The sequence below is a fragment of the Gordionus sp. m RMFG-2023 genome, chromosome 3 (assembly GCF_954871325.1).
Source record: "Gordionus sp. m RMFG-2023 chromosome 3, tfGorSpeb1-WG-v2, whole genome shotgun sequence".
In the NCBI taxonomy this organism is placed as follows: domain Eukaryota; kingdom Metazoa; phylum Nematomorpha; class Gordioida; order Chordodea; family Parachordodidae; genus Gordionus; species Gordionus sp. m RMFG-2023.
Window position 1 is genome coordinate 18,448,866 of NC_088777.1, and position 26,475 is coordinate 18,475,340.

Here is a 26,475-nt window from a genome sequence, read left to right on the forward strand (position 1 = left end):
GGTGCAAGAAAATTTTGCCAACCACTGGTAGAGTCTATGCTAAAAGGCATTGAGAAGAGGTCAAAATATTATTTTTATTTTCTGATTTATTGCTTGATTAGCCATAATTTAAATTGGCTTAATTTACAACACAATCTATAATATTAATATATAGTATTAATATTAAATTCAAAATTAATATATTATTAATTACCTTGTGTATTTAATTATATTTTTAAAATCTTTATTTACCATAATTTAATGCTATTTTAATATTTTTTTATAAATGAATCTAAATCTCAGATAAATTTAAATTTTGAAAATTAAAAAGATATTCTTCTTATTTTATAATTAATAATCGCTTTATATAAGTTAGTTTTCCAGATCTGTATGATGATGTAAATGTAATAGCTGCTATAGTTTATCCTAGTTTCAAGTTAAATTGGCTATATATTAATTTGACTGAATCTAAAGGGCAACTTGATAGGCTGATGGTAACGTTAAAAAATGTCATACCTAACCACGATACTAATACTATAGCAAGATCGAAACCGCGGCCTTCCATAGACGATTTTTTTAATAATAATATTATTGAATCTCTAGATGCTTTTTTTAAATCTGAAAATACTCTTTTAAATATCTTTGATGATTTTTTTCATATAAAAAGTGTGTTTATTAAATTTAATACTGCGTTCCCTCAAGTCCTAGTGCTGAACGATTATTTAGTATGGCAAAGCTTATACTTTCTGATCGTCGAGTACAAAATGTTATTATTATTAAAGTGCAATATTAAATAAATTATATAGTCATGTTTTTATACCAATATTTTATTTATGGAAATAAAGTTATGTAAAAAATATTTAAAAAAAAATAAAAATGCTTTAGCTACATTTTTTTTGAAGTAGCTAATAGCAGGCTACTCATTTGAAAATGATAGCGGTAGCGATAGCGCGCTACTTTTAAAAGTAGCGTTTAACAACACTGAAAATATGGGAAATTGGTTACTCAGTAAAAATAGTATATTATAGGAAATAATATTGTGAAAACATGGATACTAATGATATAGTGACATTTACATGGTAATTTGGTTTATGGATATAGATTATGGATCTATGATAATTTAGACATTCAGAAAAAGTTACTGATAAACGAACACGACTAATTTGGACTTTGGGAAAGGGTTACTAATAAAAGAATCTAGCTAAAATGGACTTTAGGAAAATGGATACTGTTAAAAAAAAACCTGGCTAATTAGACATAATCATAATAATTACGATGTGACTCTATTATATTCAACCTCTAGCACCATAGAAGTTGAATATGAGGATGAGTGGGTCTATGAATGAGCAACCATGGTCCCCATCCTATATTTGAAATATAAGTAGAATCGATCTTGTGTACGATTGGTGACAATGGTGGATGGAATTGGTTATAGTGACCGCGATGCCGTCCAAGCGATAACGAGATGTTTTGGATTGTATAAATGAGGTGGACGAGAGATGTAGTGATTAGTTATCGAATACGGGAATAGATACACTAGAATAATGAATCCACATCACATAATATTAGAGATGGAGGAAAGTTTAAGAATGATAGTATGGAATGGGATGAAGTTGTTTGTATTAAATGTTTATGATTGTATTATTATGATGTTGTTATCAGATTAATTATGATTAATATAATTTGTATAAATGGTTTATTTGATTGCAATAGAATTACATGATATCCAAGTTATATATATGCTACATTTGTATAAAAAAGTATTTGGAGAATAAATATGATTAAATAATAAGAATACCAAAATGCAATAGATAATCAATTCAATTTAGAGCTTCTATTCTTGCATATTTTATGTTTTTTAAAAAGACTAAAATTTTTTTATGTTTTAAAACACATACCATTCACATTTACCTGTAAGGGTGTTAATTTATTGGATTAGCTCACATGAAATTATAATAATAATAATATGAAACTAAAAGTAATTTTGTATATGGTAAAAATAAATTATATATTAATCAAAAAAATATTAAATCAATATGTCATTAAATAAATTAAAAAGATTATATGTATCTCGTATCGTCTTCTTTCTATATATATTAAATCAAATTTATATGTTCGTATATAGCCGCAGAACAGTACATAGGCGTAGCCAAGATTTCCCTAAGGGGGGGGGATTAAAAAATTTCTGGGGGCTTCGCTCCCAGACCCCATTTGGGAGGGCCTTCGGCCCGCTTTTGCCCCGCCTTCGGCCTGGTTGCTTTGGTCTATATATAGTCATAAAATATTTTTACAAGAGAGGAGGTTATTTTAAATAAAAAAATTAAGACTTATCTTTGGCTTATATTCCATTTCTTAAAAAACATTTTTGGTTCACTTTTTTTTATATATGAATGCTTTTTCCCAAAAATATATAAATTATGATGAATACTTTTATAAAAAAATATTAACTTTTACATTCTTTCTTTCAAATTACTGTTTAAGATGTATGTATACATTTTTAGGGGTCAAGAAGGGGGGGCTAAGGGAAATATTTTTATTAGCTTAAAATGATATTCACAAAGTGATAAATTTCTGAAGGGAGGGGGGAGGAAATTTCCCCTTGCCCTTTCCCCCTTGGCTACGCCTATGGAACATTAAATCAAATATTTATATAACAATGCTAATTTTCTTGATGATATGGTCGCAATCTGGTATAAATATTTATTTCTTGTTAAATAAATAAACATACTTTTTAAAAACAACATTAATAAAAGTAATTATGATTGAAATGCCTGCCATCTAATAATCGACGATCCTTTATTCGTGATTTAGCTTACAATGTTATACCAGATGATTTTTACAAATATTATTTTTACTATGACATGAAAACATATGAAGCCTATAAATTCACTTTCTGTAAACGCATTAAACAAAAGAAAACCTGTAGCACTTAAGCCTGGACATTCATTATTAAATTGGATATCTTATTGTGCTTCCAAACCTGATCTTTCATCATTTTACCCTAAATCAAAACCTCCTTTCATAACATCTGAGGAACTATGTAAGCACAATACTGAAAACGATTGCTGGATGTCTATTCAAAGTTACTTACTTTTATATTTTTTTCATATGTAAACTCATATGGTAATTTGTACCATTCTTACAAGGTATATAGGATAATTTTCAATTTAATAGATGAATTTTAAATATAAAAACTAAATATTCACGAAAAAATTTTAAATACAAATATTTTGACAAAACTTTTAGTTATAGATTTTTATAGTACTACTACTAATTTTTTACTAAAGAATTTTTTTTAGAATTATATCACAGATACTAAATTTTCAAATAATAGAGCAAACATACAAACCAATTTCAAAGAATTTATTGTTCTTTTATTTTATTATTTATTTATGGAGATATTTAGAAGGGCCTTCTATCTAATATGGTTTAATGATTTGTATGGGATGTAAAGCATTTCAGATACTCTGCTACATAATCTTTTGAGCATCATAATATCTTTTCTCAGTAGAACTGGAATCCTTCTAGTTCTATATCATTTTATTCAAAAAAAAATATTTATTCAGTTTCATTTTTAGTATCAATGTTGTTTATTTTAATAAAATCTGTTAAAACAGATTTGATTTATTTCTCTAACTTGGATTAAAAAATTAATATTTAAAGAAATAAATATGGATTTTTCATTTTATAATATAATAAAAGCTAAATTGTACTTATTTGAAGTCTTTTAATTAGTGTTGTTAAATGACTTGATTTGAGCTAGAAATGGCTAATTAAAAATATTAGCCAGAAAAATATTGCCTAAGCCTCGAGATCTCGTTAATAGGTGTTCAAACCTTTGTGCAATCTATGGGCAAAATCTTAAGACTTGCATAATATTTTTCTGGATAAAATATTGAGTTAACCGTTCTTAAAATTCGGCTCAAAACGAGCCATTTAACAACACTACTTTTAATATATAAAACTCTTTTTATTTTTTGGTATTTAAAATACAAATACTAAATAACATAAGTTATTCATTTATATGTAAATTTAAAAAATTGTTTAGTATTTTAAATATAAGTTAGCAATACTGCCCAACCTTGGGTTGGGTTGGTTTGGTTTTTTTTTTAGATTTAAATATATTTTTACAACTTATAAAATATGCGATATTACGAATAAAAATAATATTTTAATAAATATAACCCATTATTTGCTAAACCCAAGAAATAATTTAACTTCATCCACCTATTTACCCATTATTTTAGAAATATTTTTAACCCATCCACTGCCAAATGTTTAAATTTTTTAAACCCACCTGATACAAACCTCTAAGTAAATGTCATAAAAGCATTAAACATTTTGTTAGAAAAGAGGCATGCCACAAAATAATAATTCCTACCCATTACCATCCATCTCCATTATATTTATTATAAATAAAAATTTTCACAGATCTTTAGAAAAATATGTGCTGGGCATTAATGCAAGATGAGGACAATATGCTATCAAAGATAGCAAAGTTTTAAATATGATGTTTAATTAAGGTTTGCATGAAATAAACATTTCCTATCTTAAACCTTATTTCAGATGAATTATGCTTATGCTACCTGAGTAGTTTTGTTCGAGTGGCTGAGAAAGGAATATATTTTCAAAATTATCAAGGCAATAAGTATTCTAAGACATGTGGATTAAAAATTTAATTAACTATAGTATAAACTTAATATATATGTCATATTGGGGTACGGAATCCACAGAGATTTGGAATCTCATAATTTTATATCAATTACTGAAGGCAATTTTTAAATTTGAAAAATTCTATCTCAACGGAAATATATTCCAGCATGTCTAGACTATATAATCTATAAATTTTAGAATTTTCTCCATGCAATTTTTGTGTATTTTTTGTAAATTAATATGAAAATCTATATAAAAAAGGATATAAAATGAAAGTATTCCAATAGTTCTAGGCAAAATTGTCTGAAATTCGTAGTGTGTGCACTCTATACATCTTGAAATACATATTTGGTTAAATCAGATTTTTCATATTTAAAAATCGTTCTCAGTAAACGATTTAAAATTGAGATATTCAAAATCCCGTGAATTCCATATCTTAATACTACATATATATGAAAATATTAAATATTATTATTATTCAAATAATATTCGCTAATATTAAAATTATTATTCGGATACGAATAGTTGACGATTAAATTAATAAAAAAAATTATTCGATACTTTTTATTATATCTAAAATATTTAATATGGATCGAGTCTGATTCGAATATCGAATATTTGTTAGGAGGGAGGGTCTTACTTATATATATCACCTTGCATAGAAAAGTAAATGTATTTTATTAGTCATTTTTTAAAAATAATTATATTTTAAAATTGCCTTACTGTCCCTTCCGTTCTTAGGAGGCTTAATTTGGAAGAGATATGTCCTTCTATTCTAGACGAGATGTTTGCCCTTCTCTCTCATTTAATAAGCTTAATTTTATATAACCCCTTTTAAAATCATAAATATATTTGCAAAATTATATATCATTTTGTTATTTTCTATTATTTGCAATATGATTTTCAAAATAAATACTATTTTTGAATTTCATTTCGATATTTGGCTTAGTGATCTACATCGGGCCTAATTTTTCAAGCCCGAAAATTTTTAAAAAAAGTTTTGCCTGCCTGGCCCGAATCCCAAATTTTTTTTAAGAAAATTTACCGGACAGGCCAGAACTTATTTAAATATAGAAATTAATTTTTATAATTACTCAAAATAAAAGGCATATGTTATATTGTTTCTAGTTATATAAATAAAATCAAATATTTTTATTTTACATAAAAAATTCAATATAAAACTGATAAATTTAAATATATTTATAAAAAATTCCAAGGCCCTACCCGAATTTTATTTAAAAATATTAGGGTTGGCCGTGGGGCCTACTTTTGCAGATTTCTAATTTGGCTACTAATTTTCTATATAAAGACAATGTATTTAACATGACGCCTTATCTCGAATACCATCCCGGAGGTATAGAGGAGTTAATGAAAGGAGCTGGAAAAGACGCCACAACATTATTCATGGAGGTATTATTTAATAAATTTATTTTAAATTGTGTTTCAAACATTTTTGAATTACCAAGTATATTTATTTTAAATTGACCTTTACTCTTTCCATACTACCATAAGAAACGAAATGGAACATTTTCATCTCTAATTAAAATTTTCTATTCTAGTTATGATCATAACCCGAAGTTTATTTTTTACTGCTTATATATTTTTAATTAATTTTATTTACGTTAGAAGTTGAGACAGGTATATATTTTGTGTAATACATATTATATTAACCATTTGGCTTCATATCTTATTTATGCAATGTTTTTAATAATCTCAATCTAATTCTAAAAATCGATAATTTGGCAAAAAAATAATTTATTGTGCTAGTGCATTAATTATTTATTAGGTAGAATTTTTGCGATATTGAATAATTATTACTTTAACTTTCATAGCGCAAGTAGGTCTATGCAGACTCCAGTTATTTTTTAAACTTTATTACTTAAAATTCTTTCTATATTTTTTTCTGGATCTTTTAATAGTTTAATATTTTTAGGTAAAGTATAGGAGACCAAGGGAAAATGATTGGTTTTTTGCATATTTATCATAAACATGTAAAACAAAACAACAAGTTATAGGCCAATATATACCACAATCCCACACCTACAAAATTACTTTAGGAACTATGATTAGTTATTTCATACTACTCATTTTAGCCATTTTATCCTGGATACAGGGTACATATTTTTATTTATCCTTAACAGTGAGCTATTTTCAAAATTTGTGTCTAAAATGCCCATTCAAAAACAAATACAAACCTAATAGTTTGTATTTGATTCGAATAATTGGTTTTAAAATTATTATAAAATAAAACATATTTTTCTTACTGTTTCTTCTTCATAAGACATGCGATTTTTTGATAGCAAATTAGTTCCAAGTCAAACTAAGCAGTTGATTCATAACCTTGTTAATCACATCAAACAAATGATTAAATTATTATATACATATTATTAATTATTCAGAATATTCGAATAAAACAGTTTATTCGAATTACTTATCGAATAAACAAATTATCGTTGAATTTTCTTGTCATTCTTTTTATTCGAATCGAAGATTATATTATTCTCATTTGAAAAAAACGAAAATTTATATTCGTTGCCATTCGATTCCAATATTCGATGTTTTTAAATAGGCCTTCTCTAAATATAAACTTCTTAAACTAAAAAAACGTTCTAGAGGTCGATTTCGAACCCAAATTTGGGAAATTCCCAACATAGTCTTTCTTTGGTCAGTGAGTTGATTCTAAATTGTATATTTATTTTAAATTGTTAAATAAATAGTCTATAAACCAAAAAAAGTAATTTATTATGGACACACCATGTCCATGATATGTCTACTTTTTCAGAAGGTCATCTAATTTACCCACTCCATTTTTAAATATAAAAATTAGATACATAAATGGGTAAACTATCCGAAATTATTGGCCAAATGCTACATAGCTCCTCTCAAGAAAATACCCTTTAATACTTTGTCAATACCCGAAATAGTCATACCTGCTATTCAAAATTTGCCAGTCAACAATAACGCTATCAGTTAGATTTTTATGATATTGCTTAATTATATTTTTTATCCATTCATTAATTTACTCCTCTTTTGCAATATATATTAGATACTAAATAACAGAGTTGTTAAAGTATCTAGATACTATCTAGATATAAAAATGTGGTATCTGTATCTAGATTGATGGTCCGGTCTGACAACACGGTCCGATCTAAGAACGATTAAAAAAGATAAAAGTTTACTATGAATTGCTTTTTATTTAATGTACAAGTTCATGAGCTCTTAAAACATGATTATTTAATGCCTAACACTATATAATATCTCATTCATCTTTTATATTCTTCCGATTCATTCAGTCAAGTAATTTAATTTATTAGAAATGAAAATTGAAATTATAGAAGATGATAATATTATTTAATCACCACCCTCAGCCAAAGAATAACTATTGATTTAGAAAATAGTATTAGAATTCAAATGCCAAATAATTATATAAAATTTTTGAAAGGACAATTCTGGCAAAACATGTAAAATATGTCTTCAGATATTTCCAATTCTTTAAGCACAAGTAAATTATGCTTATATATATCAAATTGAGAGATCAAAATTTTAAATAAATGAACAAAAACTTTATCAGATTAATTTATTTATAGTTATGATTAGGGCTGGAAACAATAAAAGCCCAAGATTAACGAAATATTGTATTGGTATTGGATGGGTAAAAAATGGAATAAATTTTGATATTTTAGAAGATAATTAGAATATTTATTTATAAATCAGTTTTATTTTATAACCAAATATTTATCACATTCAAAAATAAAAACTAATTAAATATGCTAATCAAATTGATTTAAATTTTATTCAATAAATTTGTATTGGTTTAATCTTTTTTATAAATAATATAATAAAAATGATTTGATGATATAATTAAAATATTGGTAATTTAACACATTTCATTTTTAATAAATTTCATGCAGAATAAAACTTTTATAACTTAAAAAACATTTTTTAGACGGGACCGGACTGGACGGACGGTCTCATTTGACTTAACGGTCTATCGGTCCGGTCTCATTTAAAAGAAACCAGACCGGACTGTTGCAAACACTATTACAATCCATCTCAAGGAATCTGCCATTTTTATTTTCAATGGAATTGGTTAATTTTATTTTATTATACTAATTTTAAAAATTTATTTTAGATTAATATTAATAGTGATGAAGAGTAATCAATGAAGCATCAACAAGTTTAGATATGTTTTCCATGGCCAATTAATAGAGCATATTTTATAAAATAATATCTCAAAATAAAGAAAACAAATCTCTGATAGTAAAATGTTTGCCTACCAAAAAATACGAAAATTTCAGTTAGTATTACCTCAACTTGCAACTTTTAAGCATATAGATTAGGTTTATGCAAACCTTGTATAAGAGTATAATGAAAATTATTTCTTAATCTAGTTACATTTTTAAAATTGTATCTATATCTAGACAACTTTTCAGACGATGTATCTATATCTAGTTCCATTTAAAAAGTATCTTTTAATAACTCTGCTAAATAAAAAAAAATTGACGATTTTAAAAAAAGTTAAGAGAATGATATTGATTGATTTAGGAAAACCTTAAAACTGGATATAAAATTTTAAAAACTATCACGCTAGTCGACAAACCGCAAGCACCTACAAATATTGAAACGGCGAATATCCTGACGTCATGTTGAGAAAGTTTATGGTGTATATAATTTGTAAAATAGAAGACGGTTATGGAATTCATTTGGGATATTCAGATTTAATTTTAAATAATTTTTTAATATTTAACTGTTCTTTCATATTTTTGAGATTCAATTATATCTTTTATCGTTTTATACAACCACAATATCTTATATTTGCTATATGCTTTCCCATTAATTTTAAATCATGAACCAAATCGTGATAAGAATTTCTTATTATATAAGCTAAAATTTGATACATATTTTTCTAGTGTCACATGTATTGGAGAATGCTTAGATATTTTCTATGATCTATCGTTAAAATGATTCTCGGGTAAGAGATACCGTTATTCTGAGACAATTTTATGAAGGACAGTAACCATCTGTTCTCCTTTTTATTTAACTCCCGTATATCTCCACCGAATAGTAAAATGGGAATGATGGTGGAATTGAAAATTTACAATCTAGTGAATACGAAGATCTCCCTCGTTTTCCATGTTTAAAATCTTTGTAGAAGGCTCTCCTTGCATTCATTTTGTATTTAGCTTTTATCTGCAGCTGCCTCTTTTATCTATGGTATTAAGCATTTGGTAGTCTACTAAAGCTCTGTATTGAGATAAAATGCGGTTTTGTTGAAATTTATGTCAATGCTAACTGCGATTAATGAATTTAAGTATATTAAACAAGGTTTTGTGTTTCTTTAAAATTTTTCATTACTATTACAATATCTTCAGCATAAGAAATGATTCTGTGTTTTAGATAAAATTTATCGAAATCATTCGACATTAATTCCATTACATTATCTGTACCTAAAGTATCTTTTATCACCTTATTTATTACAAAATTAAACAGCACACTCCTTCCTTAATTCAGAAAGAGAGGGAAATTTTGTTATTTATTTAAAGCAGGCCTAAAGATTAGTAATGATGTTTTTGGATGCGTATGATATTCATTTTGATGCTACACTCTGCAATATTACCCATAGGGTACAATATTTTATGTTTTGAAGTCAACAAATGTGCAGAAGAAGGGTAGTTTGTATTGCACTTTTGTATTATTATTTTTAACGCTAAGATCGACTTTGAAATATTTTTTCCTGCTTTATGTGCGCATGAGTATTTAAATAAGGTGAGCGTGATGGATACTATGCGGATTTTTAACAGTCCCATAAATACTGTTGAAGCGATTTAAGTGAGAGCTACGGCTCTGTAATCGTTAAATTTTGTCGGATTTTCTTTTATCACTTTCGAATTTGGTATGGTTAGTTAATTGCTATATTAACATTTATAAATTAAATATATTGTAATCACAACAAATATCTACACCAAAAATTTTCTCCTCATGATGTCAGGATATTCGCTCTTTTAAATAGAGTGACTTTACTCCTCAGCCATAGAAATATGGTAATTTAAAATTAAATTAGTCCCACCTCCCTATGAATTAATTAAATAATTCTGTAGTTCGTGGGTGTAGTTTCTTAGTTGGTTCAATCTCTTTAATTCTTCATATAGTTTCCTCAAATTTTTATATCCAGTTTGATGGAAATGAGAAATACCTAGCATAGCTCTGTTGTATGCACAACACTAGAGGACATATACACTTATATCACGTATTATCAATATGTAAATTTTTAAGCTTGCAGGTGATTGCCTCTCTAATGCCTCTTAAAACTACAAATTTGATATTTTAAATTTTTCCACTACATTTTATATTCTATGCTCAGATATAATAAAAAAATTTTAGAATCTGCGTCGTTTTCAATATTAACAGAAATAGCTGACGTATCTAATCATTTTAAAGACTCCAACATTTCTAAATTGATGTAAAGAAATATAATATAGACTAATTTAATTACTTATTTACAATATATTAAAAGATTTATTATTATATATATGACCCATTTTGTGAGAATCGTTTAGAAGAGTTATATATAATTGGTTTAAAATTTTGAAGAAATCAATTTATTATAATACTGTTCGAGGTTTATTATAATAAAGCATTAAAAATTTTATTATTTTAAAAAACTACTATACTATAGTTATAATTTATAAGGTTATTTTTCTTAAAACTGAAATCTTTATCATATTTTTATTTGCTCTAAATTTTAATATTCTAATTATTTTTTTAAAATTCATATTTAGCTCATTTTCCTCGTATGAAAAAGATCGGAGAAAATACTCATTACATAATCAGGTCGATACATTAGCCTTAGTTATTAAATCAGCGAAATACTCAATTAAAATTCAAAAAGGTTTTGTCGCTCGTTTAAAATCGAATTCCATCCAATTTTTGGCCTATTTTACCGATTTAAGATATATGCTACATTTAGGTTTGTTTTTTTTAATATTATATTTCCACTTTTTATAGAACATTTAATGATGATTTTAATAAATATATGGTTGAGACAATTAATATAAAACGATAATTTGTTCAAACTCTATTATAGGCTTTCACGTTTCTTTTTTCAAAAATATATAGTAACGACTTGTCTGGTTCAAGCTTTGGATGTAAATCTAAAACCATTTTTAGATAAACGCTTTAATAAATTTAATAAAATTTTTTTATTAGATAAATAGCCATTTACGATTGTTTTTAAAAAATTATTTGTTACCTATTTCGGAAGACATCAGTATATCACTAGAGTTTGGTTTTTTTATATATGAGGGTTCTTTTCACAACATCTTACTTAGAATTCTATTAATTAGACTGTCTCTTGATTTTGTGGCCTATTTCAAATATAATCGATGACTGATTCTCATCATGTTATCTAACCACTGTTAAACGATCCTTCCGATTCACCAAAATCGATTTGGAACCACTAAACCATTTGAATTTAAATTTAAACCTTAAAAACAGTTGAAGACTTTAAAATTGAATCTCAAATTGTTATAGAGTTTTGATTAGTTCTACATGGTAGATTATGCTTTTAAGCATTTGAGTTAATATTCAGAAATGGGATTATAATATAAGTAATATTCATAAAAATCTCAAGTAAATGATATTGTTAAACGGCTCGATTTTTAAAAACGTCTAACCCCATATTTTAACCAAAAATATTACGCAATTCTGGAGATTTTACTCATAGATGACAGAAAGATTTGGACATCTATTAACGAAATCTCGAGCCTTGCTTAATATTATTTTGATTAAAATCTTAATTTAAAATTGGCTGAATTGAGCTATTTAACAACACTACTAGTAAACGTTCTTTAATATAATAATTTTTATTAAAAATAAAATAATAGAGTTCCTACCTCCCACTAAAAATTATTGCAAAAGTATAATTAACTCTAATTGTTATGATAAATTATCAGTTTTATAAAATTAGTTAAATGGGATAATATTGATATAGGCTCAGTGGAAATAGACATATATTACCTTATGGGTAAAGAGAAGACGATAGGTATATTTAATTAATATTTATTTTTATCAACTGGTAACAATAAATTTTAAAACACGATAAAATAATTCATGTTCTTGGCTTAAAAAATATTTAAATTTGATATTTTGTTTTATTTTCAGCCAATTATTCGAATCCGAATTTATTAGTTACAAATTCTAATTCTAATAATTCTTCGCATCGTTATCGGCCTTTGATAAACAATGATTTTATTTATCCAGCTCTTGATTACACAAGTTATAAAACTTCTTTTTTATTATGTATATTCTACCCCCCTTCATTGATATCTATCTACACGTGAATTATTTTTTACAATTATTTTCAATTTTTTTTTGCTAAATAATCTAAAAAATTAAATTCTTTATATAAATGTTTATATGTTTATGTTATTGGGCCATTATTTTATTTTTTAAAATATATATATATTAAAAAAATTTTAATCTGAAATTTAATCGCATTAAATATAACAAGTCATATATTAAAATTTAAAAAATATATTATATCATAATTTTTATCTAGCATAACATAATCGGAGTTAAAAATTGTCATGCTATGTACATAGTAGAGACCTGCAAATTCTATTTTATTTAGGCCTGAGTCCAGTTAAAAAAAATATATTTTAATACCAACAATAACATTTATATCCAGTGCATTTGACCTGTAAAATATGGTCAAATTCAAATAAATGTTTTTTTTTCTAATTTATTTTCAATATTATCCTTATTTAATATTTTTAACCAATCATAGGTTATACTCTTGCCAATTTTTTAGTTGTCAATATCATTAAACGATTTCTTTTCTTCGTATGATTATTACCCCAAACCACCAATTTCTTTCTAAAAAAGAAGTATAACTAGGAATTGTTAGTAAGATATTCGACATTTCTCTTATGTTCAAGGTAAGCAAAGCCCATTCTAACAATTTTTGAATTTGCTATTAATACCGCCACTTTTAATTCTGAATATGATATCACTTTAAATATTTTGATTATCATAACTTTCTAAAATGCCTAATTCTTTTTTTATATCACATGCTCCATCAAACTCACTACTAATAAGATGATTCCCTTATATTGGGGATTCAATAAATAATCAGAAGTGTGAGTGCATCATTTGGATTGTTTTTTTTCTTTTTCAAACATATCTTTAATTTTTTTATCTTTAGGTGGAGATAAAAAAATCATGGCCTGATTGATTATGTGTTTTCCAAATTAGACATCTCGTTTTTTACTTTGGCTAGAGTACATTTATCCCTTTGCACCTACAACAATAAGACAGCTAAATGTTTAATCATAGTTTAAATTTTTCGTCCAAAATATATTTTCATTTCATATATTATCGGTAATTTCTTTTGGACAACTATCCAACTTCTTTAACAGCTGCTTTCAGAGCTTTCTGCATATTTGTATTTGTCCTTGCATTTTATTGACGATGCCCATCTTGTTTGGATAATTGTAAATAATGTAATATAAATTGACAATTAGTAATTTTCCTAAATCATACTTTAGAAAAATTATTATATTTATTTATATATAGAGATCCAATCAAATTTATAATGAGAAAAATTATTTTATTTTTATATTTTAATATGAAATTCTTATATTTTAATATAAAATTATAATTAAATCGATGTCTTGATGCAAATATAATTTAAAATAAATTGTAACCTAATTGGATATATAACTTAAAATAAATTATAACCTAATTGGATTGATAAACATGCTTTAAATACATATTAGTTAATTAAATCAATATATTTATACCAATATTTAGAGTATTTGACCAGGTCAGATACTCCTTAAGTCAATTGACCAATTCGCCAACCCTGTTTATATCTATATTATTGTTATATTATGTTTACATTTTTTTAAAAAAAAATTAATAAAGTGCACATGCAATATCACAAGTGCACATTAGTGGAAAAAGAACGTTTAACATTCGATACCTATTCATTTATATTCGCCCTACCTCCCGATATATCTATGAAAACGCCCTTGGGTTTTCACACATTCATAAAATTGGATCAAAATAAGCCGAGTTAGATATTTTTATTTTTATATTTTCAAATTTTATATTTATATTTTAGGCATTTTTTTTATAAATAATTGCTGATTTTTATCTTTCACCTTTTCAGGCTTTTTATTCAATTTATATTTAATGATACTGTCTTTAACTTTGTGGGCCCTTTGGAGTTTTATTCCTTTTCTATTTATTTTATAGGCCTTCTCATCGTATGTCCATACAATCTAAGTCATTTACCATTATCTTTGTTTTAATGTACTACCTTTAAACTTCCCAGATTATATTCTTTTAATCATATATTTGCGCTTCCACAATATAGTTATAGTTATTGTTGAATAACTCATATTTTATTTTAAAAGTTATAGAATATTGGGAATGTGATACTAATTTAATTTCTTAGTTTGAATTTAAAAATTCTTGAATATCAATTGTGTCTAGTCCATTCTCAGACCCTAGATAATTTGGGATTTTTCTTCATGCGAATTAAATTTTTCAATCGTCTAATTGCTAAATGATATTGACCTGTATTCATTCAGAATCACGAATTTCTCATCGGATAGTTTTGCAAATGAATATGTATTATTTGAAGACTATAGTACCAGTTTTTAATATCAGGATTTTATTGCAATATTATCTGTTCAATTTAATATTTAATATTGGTTAAATTCGCTGCCTAAATTCTTAATATAGTATTTTTAAGTTTATTGGGGATACTCACACTACTGTTATAATTTTATATTTAAATGACATTTTGCCTCTACTATTCCAAAAAATGTAATCAGTTTATGATTTTCATTCTAACTAATTTTTAAGGACTAGCTAAGAAGTTCGGTTGAGGCTTTTAGTGAAACTTTGTCAAGTCTTTTTTAATTATTAGTAATCTCACAAAGTTGAGAATATTAAAAATTGGCACAAAATTCATAAATCATAGACATAATAAAGATCCAACCTACGAAGTTGAGAATATTAAAAATTGGCACAAAACTCATTGTATATAATTCATAATAAAAATACAATTCTTATATTTATACCTTAATCGGTTCCATATATCTGAAATTTCCTTTTCATTTTGGATGGTTATAAAATTTTGCGCAACCTAAATGAAAATTAAAAAATTATGAAAGTTACTATATTTCAAGATCAATACTGCATCAAAGGGGTTTGGAATGGCAAAAGAGGATTTCCAGTCAAATTTGAGAAATTAACTTAAAAAAATATCCAGTGAACACATTTTATTCAATTAAATTTATATTTTTATCAGTGCAGTGATAAGTATACAATATGAGAAAGAAAATGTCAACATTCACTGGGTCGCATTGAATGATTAATAATACGATATTCTTCTCATTCCTCCGATAGTAGCTAGGCTTTATGACAAAAATTATTTTAAAAAAAATAATGATTATAGATGTTTATTATTTTTGTAGTATACAAAATACACTTATGCTCACAGATAGCAATTGTAGAATTGAACAAATTTTTTTATTTTTACCATTTAATTTTATTTGCGAAAATTTTTAATTTATAAAAAAAATAATTTTAAGAGATTTTATAAATACTGTAATTTAAAATATAAATTAATCGGCAAGAATACTAAGAATGAAATTTAAAAATATATCGGGGCCTCTTTGCCATATCTACCCATGGCCTCCCAAATTAAGTGTATATGAACTTGGCGAACCCGGATACAACTCATAGCGAAGATGTTTACAAGAGATCACTTTTTTACTAGGATGATGACCTATCTATATAAAAGATACATTTTTATAAAAGAAAACCTTAACAATTTCCAAACATCATAACCACGTTTATAAAATATAATACATCTTTATCATCTTATTGAATGGGTGTTTAGTGCAGCAAAAAGTGGTGCTTAAAGGTAAACGATCTTAAAAACTTAGAAAAACAACCTTCATAAATTTGCTAAAAAATATATTTATAGACAATTTACATATTTTTTGGATTTTTGTAATAAATATATCAATTGTTGAAATAAAAGGAAAACAAACCTTAAAAAAGTAACGGCGTTACTTTTTTTATAAATTAACAAATAGTGCTATTTTTCCGAATATATAACGTAAACCTAATGACGTTACTATTTTTTTTAATGCGAAATGTAACAATGTAATTTTTTGAATAATGTCGACAGTTCTTATTTTATATATTTGTGAAAAATTCGATCTTATGATTCTATTTTTGAAAGAAAATTGGAATTGCGTTTTAATAGGATTTTTAACATAACAACCTTGTTATATCCTTAGGATACTTAATACGATATTAAACATACATGATACATAAGCGTAAACTAATATTTACACCATATCACAAATGATAAGAGATTGATAGATAAAGTATAATAAGATAATTTGATCGTTACACAATAAGTTATTAAAATTCTCTATAAATATATATTTAGATCTAGTCAAACCGTACACTCCCGTGCCAACATCCTTAATTTTATCCAGGGACTCTGTTTTTTCTCCTCTGGCCGATATCATCCCCTTTTACAATAACTCATTAAACTTTATCATCAAAATATATGCCGATGGAGTGTTCACTCAAACGCTAGACCAAAAAATAAAAATAGGTTTTTTAAAAATGTTATTTTATAATATTAGAAATAATCTTTTTTTTCTATTTTCTTGTTTGCACTATTATGTCTGTCTTATAGTATAATTATAATAACAATTTTGAATTTATTTTAGAGTACATCTTTTTCGTGCTTAAACAATTTTTTCATCATGTGCCGGCCCTATATTTCTTAACTTCTCGGGGTCTAAACCCGTCTTTTTATATATTTATTATAATATCTGCGGGATTACAAAATTTAGGTCAACATAAGAGCTCTAATATTTTATTTCATACCCTTTACTATATGAAATATTTTTTTGTGAATCTCTCTGAAATAAATAATTTATCTCTTTTTATATTTTGGCCATAATATATGTGACAGATAAGCTACATCATATAATGATGGAGTGTTGTTAAACGGCTCGTTTTGGGCCGATTTTTAAAAACGGCGAACACAATATTTTATCCAGAAAAATATTACGCAAGCCTGAAAATTTTGTTCATGGAAGGAGCAAAGGTCTAGACATATTGTATCGAAATTTCGAGGCTTAGTCAATATTTTTCTGGCGAAAATATTGAGTTAGCCGTTTTAAAAATCGGCTCAAAACGAGCCGTTTAACAACATTAGGTGGAATGGGTTTATTTTTAGGATATTGTGGTAAGCCTGACTTCCATAATGTATGTGATAGATAAGCTATATCGTATAATGGTGTGGGTTTATTTTAGGATATTATGGTAGGCTTAACTCCCATGTTCGATCTACCCATCTTGTCCTGAATATACCCATCGGATAACCATTAATTTACTACATTCACAACTTATGTTGGAAAATTCTCAGGGTATCATCTACTGAACTTGGTGGTGTAACATTTATCAAATCAATGATTTTATCAAAAATAGGCGCCTCCTATGTGCTTGTTATATTGTTTCAATAATAAAGTATTATATTTTTACTTACATTCAATATCTTTGGTAAATTTCTAGAAAAGTTTCCATTGTCTTTCCACATATGGCAAGCTATCCTAATCAATTCTATCTGTCTTTATATATAGTCCCTTTATTTCCCCCATCCATTTTGGTATCACATGTACATCTATGGATCTAATGTTTTATCATTATCAAAAAAAAATCTATAATAGTCACAAACGAATGACTCATGATTACTATTTTTATAATAATGGAATTGGATACAATCACTTAATTTTACTATACGTTATTTCCTCTGTTATATAATTTGTAATTTCGCTATATTGTAAAATATTTTTATCAGTTTTTGCCACTTTCCAATCGTTATATATTATAAATATATTTTAGAAATAGATAAAAAGTGAATTCAACATTTTTTCAGTGTTCCTTTTTTTATTTATTACGGCTTAAATATGCTAATTTGTTATTTCTTATATTTATGGATGTGATCCCTATAAGTTGACTATAAAAATATGTTATTAGACTTATTTATCCATTACAAATTTGTAATCCCCCCCATCCAGGGCAGTCTCATAAAGAAGGTCTGCTTTTGGAAAAATACAATCAAAGATGTGAAATCGACTAAATCATGAAAAAATTGGTTTCAATCCTTTATAATCAATATCTACATGATATTCTCCCAGAATCCAATAAAATGGCAACAACCAATGAAGCGATCTATATCTTCTAGTGAATGTTTCTGGGGATTATTTTAAACCATTTTATCTTATATTACTATTTTATAATATACATTATTTCTATTTGGACTTTTATTGTTTATATATTAATTTTATTATATATAAATAAAATATTTTTTTAACTTCTTAATTTTCCTTGTTTTCCCGCTACCGCTATTTTTCCCGGAGATTCCAATACTTAAATTCCCGAGAATTTTACATCACTATACATTCCTTTATATATAACCTTTAAAAAATTATTTTATTTACGATTAAGGTGATCCGGTTTGGATAAGCGATTTCGTGGGAGATTTCAATGAAAGCCTCTTACTAAAAAACCTTCAAAAATTATTGTTGATTGGGGCGGGAACAGGAATTACACCTATATTGGGGATCCTTAATAGGATTTATAATGATAATAATGCAGCGCCAGTTGATCCTAACATTTCAAAAGACATTTCCACAAAAAATATCTCTAAGTTTAGTTTTGAAATTATTTTATATGATGCAAATTTATTAATTGAATATAAATATTTATAAAATTTGAAAAAATATTTGAACATAGATAAAGTAATATAAATTAAAACAAAAGTAAATTTAACTTTACAACGAATTTTTACGAAAGACATTTTAATTGACGATAATGATTGAATGGATGAGTATAGCTATATAACATATATGGGTAGCGGACGTTATAGTGCTGACTTAATGAAGTCGTCGGCTTTCTGGAGGCCATGTAGGTTTTTTTTTCAGAAATAAAGCGTTAAAGCGCCACATAATAAAGAGATTAGCAAATTACACTTTCAGTGTGTAGTTTAGACATATGTGAACTATTTTATGCAACCTGGGTTATTGTAGATCAGAACGTCAAAATATACAATGTATGAAACCCATTTCATAGCTTATGTCGACGAGTTAAGGAATCCTCTGAAAACTATAAGCCTTAGAGAAAACACCTACTGGAAAAATTTGAATCCGAATATTTTACTTGCTTATGGGGCAATGGGATTGAAAAGAAGGACTTAAGGTGAATCTTTCACGCATAGATATTCAATTATTTTTCTTAAAGGGAGAGGACCTACTTTAGCTCAAACGGATGTTATAGAAAGTTCCTGATTACTGATGAAAAAAACTAATTATTCTAGATCTTTCTGCCTTTTAATTACTATGGTAGAGGGCAGATGCAGTCATTGTTGTCACTTTCAGTGCATTTCGTCATTTTTTCAACCATCTTTGGGATCAAATTTTTATCTATCCCTCTTTCGCAACGACTCTAGTGAGAGCGAATTGAATAGACACGTTTTTCTAGGTTAATCAAAACTATATTAAGCGGTGGAAAATTTAGAAGTTAAAGTTCGCATGTCTCGGGTTGATAATACAATTGAAGACATATTTCTGGGGCCTACCAGAATCTTAAACAGGATAGAAGTCATGATAAGCAAAGTTTGAGTCTGACATAGGGACGGAAAAAATCAAAACAAAACAAAAATATGTTTTTTTCAATAATAAAAACAGAAAAAAAATATATTTAAAAAAACAACAAAAAATTTAAAATAAAAACAATCTAACGGCAATGGAATTTTATTTTAAATCTAGCTATTATTTTATATTATAAAAACACTTAGAACATGCAAAAATATTTCTTGGATCGAATGAGAATGTTCAATAAACAATAGAATTTCTTTTACTCTTTAAATTAAAATATTCCGCGATACAAATCTCATAATGTATTCAACTTTTTATTGGTGGAGAAAAGGGAAAATATTGGAATTTATAAATGTGAATTTTGCTGATAGCATATTTCTTCCTCAAATAGCAGCAGATTAAAGGATCATAATACAAACTGTGTAAGAATGATAAATGCTCAAACAGAAAGTGTTGTTATTTTACTTCTAACATCAACATCATGAGCATGCACTAACTCTCTATCATATCTTCTTTACAGGATTCAATACAGCCAATTTTTATTTCAATGACGGAATGTTCATTGTTCATGAATGATTAATTGTCTACTATTTATATTGTTAAATTTATTTTATTTTAAAATTAAATTTAAAGATTATGAAAATAAAAAAACTTGAAATAAAATATTAATATTGTAGTAATAAATAAACATTATTTACAACCCTTGTCTGATAGCCGTAAATTTGAATTGACAGAAAAGGAGGCCGGTGCAGAGCATATATCCGAAAGCCATTCCGGAGTCCCTAGATTTTTCGGAAAAAAGATCTATAAGGGACTGCACTCATAACAGCAATTAGCGGCGCCTACAAGAGGATGATGACGGAGAATTAGGGGGAAAAGTAATAAGTTGATTGTTGACATTTGGCCATTACGACAGCTGGCACCATTCGGTTATAGTAAATGGCCCTAAAAATGGTCATTGGTGTTGGCGGGGGAATAATTATACATCACAAAAGGGCCGATTTATTCTAGCTTTTCCCTTAAGCCGAAGAAATATAGGGACGACAGGCATCTCCAAAGGCATGTCGGTTATGTCTGATCCAAGCTAGTTTAAAGACAAATGGGGAGGCATTTGCCACCGAACTTGACCACCTATAATGGATTGTTATGAGAATTCTTTCAATCACTGCAACTATTATATCGACGTCACGTTCCGGTCACATTTTTCAGACGATCAATGATTTCATCTCTTTACGGTCCTGAGGCTTCTTCGATAACATCGAATATATTTTTTCCCCTAAACTTTCAGGACCGGAAGAGACATGGAAATCATTAGTGGCGTGGGTGCTTTGTGGGCTGGTGTGAATGCTACTCTTCCCATGAACGATCTACTATCTTTCTTCAGTAGACATTCCGGGCTAAGCTAGCTTTGGATATCTGTCTTGAATTTTAGAGTGGCTAGTCTGGCGGATATGGCGTTGATAGCTTGCTGAATACTGGTTAGGTTATGCTGACTTGGTAAGGCAGTTGCTCATGATTTTACCTTTGTATTTGAAGTAATTCATCTACCGTCATATGCTGGTTTTCGCCTATGAGGCAATTGCCACTAAAGACCTGCAAAATATATTTTTATCCTAGCCTGTCCTCTGTCCAGTGGGCAAAATGATCTATATTGGGCCCGTTGCAGCCCGAATTTAAAAAAAAACATATAGGGAAGAAATGTCAAACTCAAAATATTTGTTTTATTTAATTTTATGTTATGCAATAAATTTAAATATTTACTAATAACTTAGTTTAATTATGTTTATCTATTTTATTATTTATTACAAAAAATGGTATGAAAATGAATAGTAAATATTTCCCATTTCCTAATTTTTTTAAGACAATTTTTTATTTTTTAAATTCAATTTATAATTTTGATATTATCAAGCTAAAGTAAAAATAGGAAGGAAATATAATATTTTTCTGGGTGCGGGCCAGACCTATATTTTATTAATATTACCGCAGAAGTGCCATGTAAGACTAATAATCATCATTTTTAGGTTTTTTTTTATTTCAGCTCTACGTATTTCAAATTCGCCTGATTATTATATGGTTTAATTTTGCTTTCAAATTGAGCTAGGGTCAGATGTTTTTTATATCTAATAAAATTGGCGCTTTAAAAAAAACGCATTCCCTAGTTGAGGTGGATTTTAGATAGGATCTTTATTTATCTTATTCAAAAAATTTTTAACTTAAATTATGAATTTGATTTTACTTTTAGATCTAATTTCGATAAAATTTTACTCATGGACTTCAATAAAACTACCGAAGACATCATTTATCATAATCAATTTAACCATTTACGAGATACTTGGTCTAATAGGTATATATTTATTTCATTTTACATATTATCATATTGTAAATTATAGAAATATAAAAATATTTTATAGGTAGATTTTAAGTAAAAGGTTATTTTTCGGGAATATTGTATGTACTGATTTCTCAATTTTGTTTAAAAGAAATTTATAACCCTACTAAATATTTTATATAGGTTTACTTATATAAGCGTTATATCAAGGCCTAACGTCAAAATTAAATCTCATAAAGGACCAGTTGGTAGGATCAATGCGAACATGTTAAAAAAATATGCTTTGCCTATACTATTGCCTAACGTAGATGCCGACATTGAAACCAAAATATTTGATATTCATCGATCTTGTACCATAAATAATGTTTTAGTATGTATATGTGGATCTACGGCTTTCAATCAATCCGCTCATGAGTATTATTAAAATTTCTCATTTATACCATTTTAGACTATTCTAATTGTTTTTATTTTATTATTTTCCCCTTTTTGAATAAATTGATAAGGATATCAATTAAGTTAAGAAAATAGAATACTTTTCTTCTTCTTTTTCTCCGTTTAATGGCGATTTCCAGGTTTACCCAGGTAAGCGAGTTTACTTTCTGATTTTCCTTCAACTGAGCTAATATATTATGATTCGATTGAATTCAGAATATAGTTACGAGACAATACATATTTTAAAGAATTATAATGATTGGAAAATAGTTGCAAGAATTCCATGTGAGTCATTGCAAGAAAAAGAAGCATCCTTATATCGTTTCTAAATATTCCATTATAAGTTTGTTTTTATATTTTATTACATTTTATATATAATTAAGCATCTAGAAAGGGATTTTTGTGCTCTCGGGTAAGGTTTTGTGTCAGCTACCTTTTTAAAAAAACGGCGTTATGCAAGGATATGTTTCGCATAATTCACGTGAGTTCTTTAAATGATGGGTCGTAGACCAACGTGCAGAATGAATGAATTGCCATTCTAATGGTCTGTGGGAGAGCAAAATCAGGTGAAACTTCACACCTCATCATGTGAAGGTATCTGAAAGAAATATGTTCTAAAAGTTTTAATATCCCCTGACTGTAAGAGAAATCATACATAGTAGCAATTAATAATATAACCAATCACTACATTCAGAGAATGAATCTTGAGAAAAATTATCCTATATCAGTCGCATCATTCTAATTCAATAATTATAAATGAAGTTTCAGGATAGGATAACACATTTCTATGATATTTTTTCTTCTTAGAATACTTCAATTTTATGAGAAAAAGCCATACTTGAAACTTTTCAGAGAAAAAGAATAAACTGGATGAAATAATCATATTAATTTGATAATAGAGCATTGGATATATAATGCCATATTTAGGATGAATCAAAGTATAGTGTTAGGATTGATCCCTTTAACGGAATTATAAGCTTTTAATTTTATTTATCTTTAAAGAACAATGTAATTCCCAGTTGTAGAGTTGCTTAGTGCAAAAGTCCTCTATACACTTTTAAGATTGGATTATAAATTCTACAAAATATAAATTCATATTAAGCCAAGATTCCATCAAACAACAGACTTTATCTTGTTAAAACTCCTATAGACTGGAGCCAATTAACAATATTAAATATTACAGAATAGCCAACAGCTATTTCAGATCTAATTGAAAATATATGGAGAATCATGAGAAGAAATCAGTCAGAAGGATCAAAGTTCTCTCAAGTAGAAATAGTAAATATTTTGAATTTCATAGCTATAAGTCACAAAGAATAGTTGGATCTGTCTCAAATAATAACTACAATTATTTAAAATTGCAACTTATAAGTGGTCGCTTAATATGAATTTTTAGATTAAATAATCAAATACCAAATCGAATTGTATCAATATATTTATTTTATATTTAAGAAAATTAAGTGATCAATTTATATCAACCCCTACACAGTATAATATAATTTATAAGAAAAGGGGTGATAAATTTCTTTAATATTTAATAATATATAGGAAAAAATAAATAGGGATGGAACATAAAATTCAAACAAGGGAATATAAATTCCGCACGATATACAATTGTATCAGCTAAAAATTTCAATGTGTCTTATAATATAACTTTAAATTAAAGAAAAATCTTTATGCTTCTAATAAATCAAAATGATAATTTTAAAAAAAAAAACTCTATAAATGTTTTGGCATTATAATCACATTTGTTTTTATATTTCAATCTCATATAACACACAAAGCTCGTTAATACAAGTTGGATTTAACGGAAATAACGTATATACATTTTCAGAATAAATGGTGTATTTTTCTATTTGGTCTCAATGCTGACTTCTTACTATTGTATTTATATTAATGCTTAATAATTGTGATGCACTTTTTATCAGATTATTTAGAACAAATAAAATTTATTCCAATTATACAAATCGAACAGCATTGTTTTCGTTATAACTAGCATATATTATATTTATAAAATGCTTAGCTTTACAATTCTAAGAATTTAGTTAATTATCTTATTAACCAGAAAGATGTTTGAAATAAAATATTTGAATATATTATATTATGATTAACTGGATTAAAGATAATCAGCTTAAAATTCAAAGTATAATTTTAGTTTAGAAATACTTTGAAAAAAATAATTTAATTTTTAAAGGATGCTGAAAGATTTATTTCATTCTAGGTTCAGCAGAACTATCAAGGGAGATAGTGTTCTGGCTAGTCTGAAATGGGCGGGTTTTAATCCGAACGCCCGTCCAACATTAAAATAGTAAACCAGCTCGCCCACCCGTCCATTGTTTTTTTTAATTCATCTGCCCTCCAATTTATTTTTAACACGCCCACCCAATGTTTAAAAATTATTTTATTGTTGATTTGGTGTTTTATTTGAATTTATTTACTTACTTTTAAAATATGCAATATCATTAAATAAATAAAACTGTTCTGCTCATTTGGCCCGATCGTTCCCGCAGAATGGACGGGCGTAAACAGGCTACTTCTTTGGCCAGCCATAATAGTGCGATCAAATTGAGCGTTGAAACGCAGAGTTGCAAAAGTAAATTATGCATTTTAAATGGTCGAGTGCACTAGATATAATTAATTTCATATATTAATTGATTTAAGGATATATTAATTGATAAACGGATATGGGATGACAGAATTATATTAAAATTAAAAACCACGCTTGAATTTAGACAAGGGATGCCTTACTTTTTTTTTATAAAAAACATACTGCAAACGCTCAATTAGTTCGCACTACAAGGGCCTGGTCTTTGTAATTATTCAATGATTAAAAGTACAACAGGAAGATTGAGTTATAAAGAGAGCCAGTGTCAAATCCTAAGAGTTAATAAAAATCTGATTAACACCCCACCCCACGATAGGGAAGTAGAGAGTAACGATAAGATTAACAAGTATTTTATTAATTAAAATAATAAGTTCGAGAAAAGTAGCAAATATATTTTATAGACAACTTGATTAAATAAGGTTGACGATTAGCCAAAAAGTAAATCGAGAACATGACAATAAAAAAAAACATTATTCTTAAAGACGTTAATAAAATAATAATTATAATAATAAAATAAATTCAAGATAAACTATTAATGATTCTCTCTCATATCCTGAATTACAATATATATATTCTAAACTAAATTTTCAGAGAATATAATCCTTAAATATAAATTTAATTTCAAATCCCAATTGTAATGTTCCGTTTTGACAAAATATCGAGGCTTGGAAAATATTTTTTGCCTAAAATATTAATATAGATGATGTAATTCGAATGTGCTGGAAAATGGTATAATTTTAAAAATCCATTGGGTATAAAAATTAATAAAACCTGGGACG

At 26.8% G+C, this 26,475-nt stretch overlaps 1 protein-coding gene across 5 annotated transcripts; it reads left to right on the plus strand.

Moving 5' to 3' along the window:
- The first annotated feature begins 2,815 nt into the window (after positions 1-2,815).
- Positions 2,816-25,004, plus strand: LOC135925987 (cytochrome b5 reductase 4-like). 5 transcript variants are annotated; one of them, XM_065461606.1, is made up of 14 exons: positions 2,816-3,061; positions 5,942-6,042; positions 7,460-7,601; positions 11,014-11,092; positions 11,412-11,599; positions 12,516-12,548; positions 12,599-12,673; positions 12,793-12,906; positions 14,557-14,706; positions 17,108-17,278; positions 19,183-19,384; positions 22,573-22,674; positions 22,843-23,073; positions 24,876-25,004. In XM_065461606.1, exons 1-14 carry the CDS (start codon positions 2,851-2,853, stop codon positions 24,928-24,930), a joined length of 1,854 nt encoding a protein of 617 aa, XP_065317678.1. In that variant the 5' UTR covers positions 2,816-2,850; the 3' UTR covers positions 24,931-25,004. The 5 variants fall into 5 exon arrangements, with proteins under 5 accessions (XP_065317678.1, XP_065317679.1, XP_065317680.1 ...); XM_065461607.1 differs by lacking the exon at positions 24,876-25,004 and adding an exon at positions 23,475-23,813; XM_065461608.1 differs by lacking the exon at positions 24,876-25,004 and having other exon boundaries at positions 22,843-22,926; positions 22,968-23,069.
- The last annotated feature ends 1,471 nt before the right edge of the window (positions 25,005-26,475 follow it).

What these genes read in the sequence shown, in the direction of transcription:
- LOC135925987 (XM_065461606.1), top strand. Translation starts at nt 2,851, where the DNA reads ATGAAGCCTATAAATTCACTTTCTGTAAACGCATTAAACAAAAGAAAA. An exon ending in CCACAACATTATTCATGGAG is followed by an intron (nt 6,043 to 7,459) that starts GTATTATTTAAT and finishes TATAAAAATTAG; the next exon opens with ATACATAAATGGGTAAACTA. An exon ending in TTCAATCAATCCGCTCATGA is followed by an intron (nt 23,074 to 24,875) that starts GTATTATTAAAA and finishes TAACACACAAAG; the next exon opens with CTCGTTAATACAAGTTGGAT.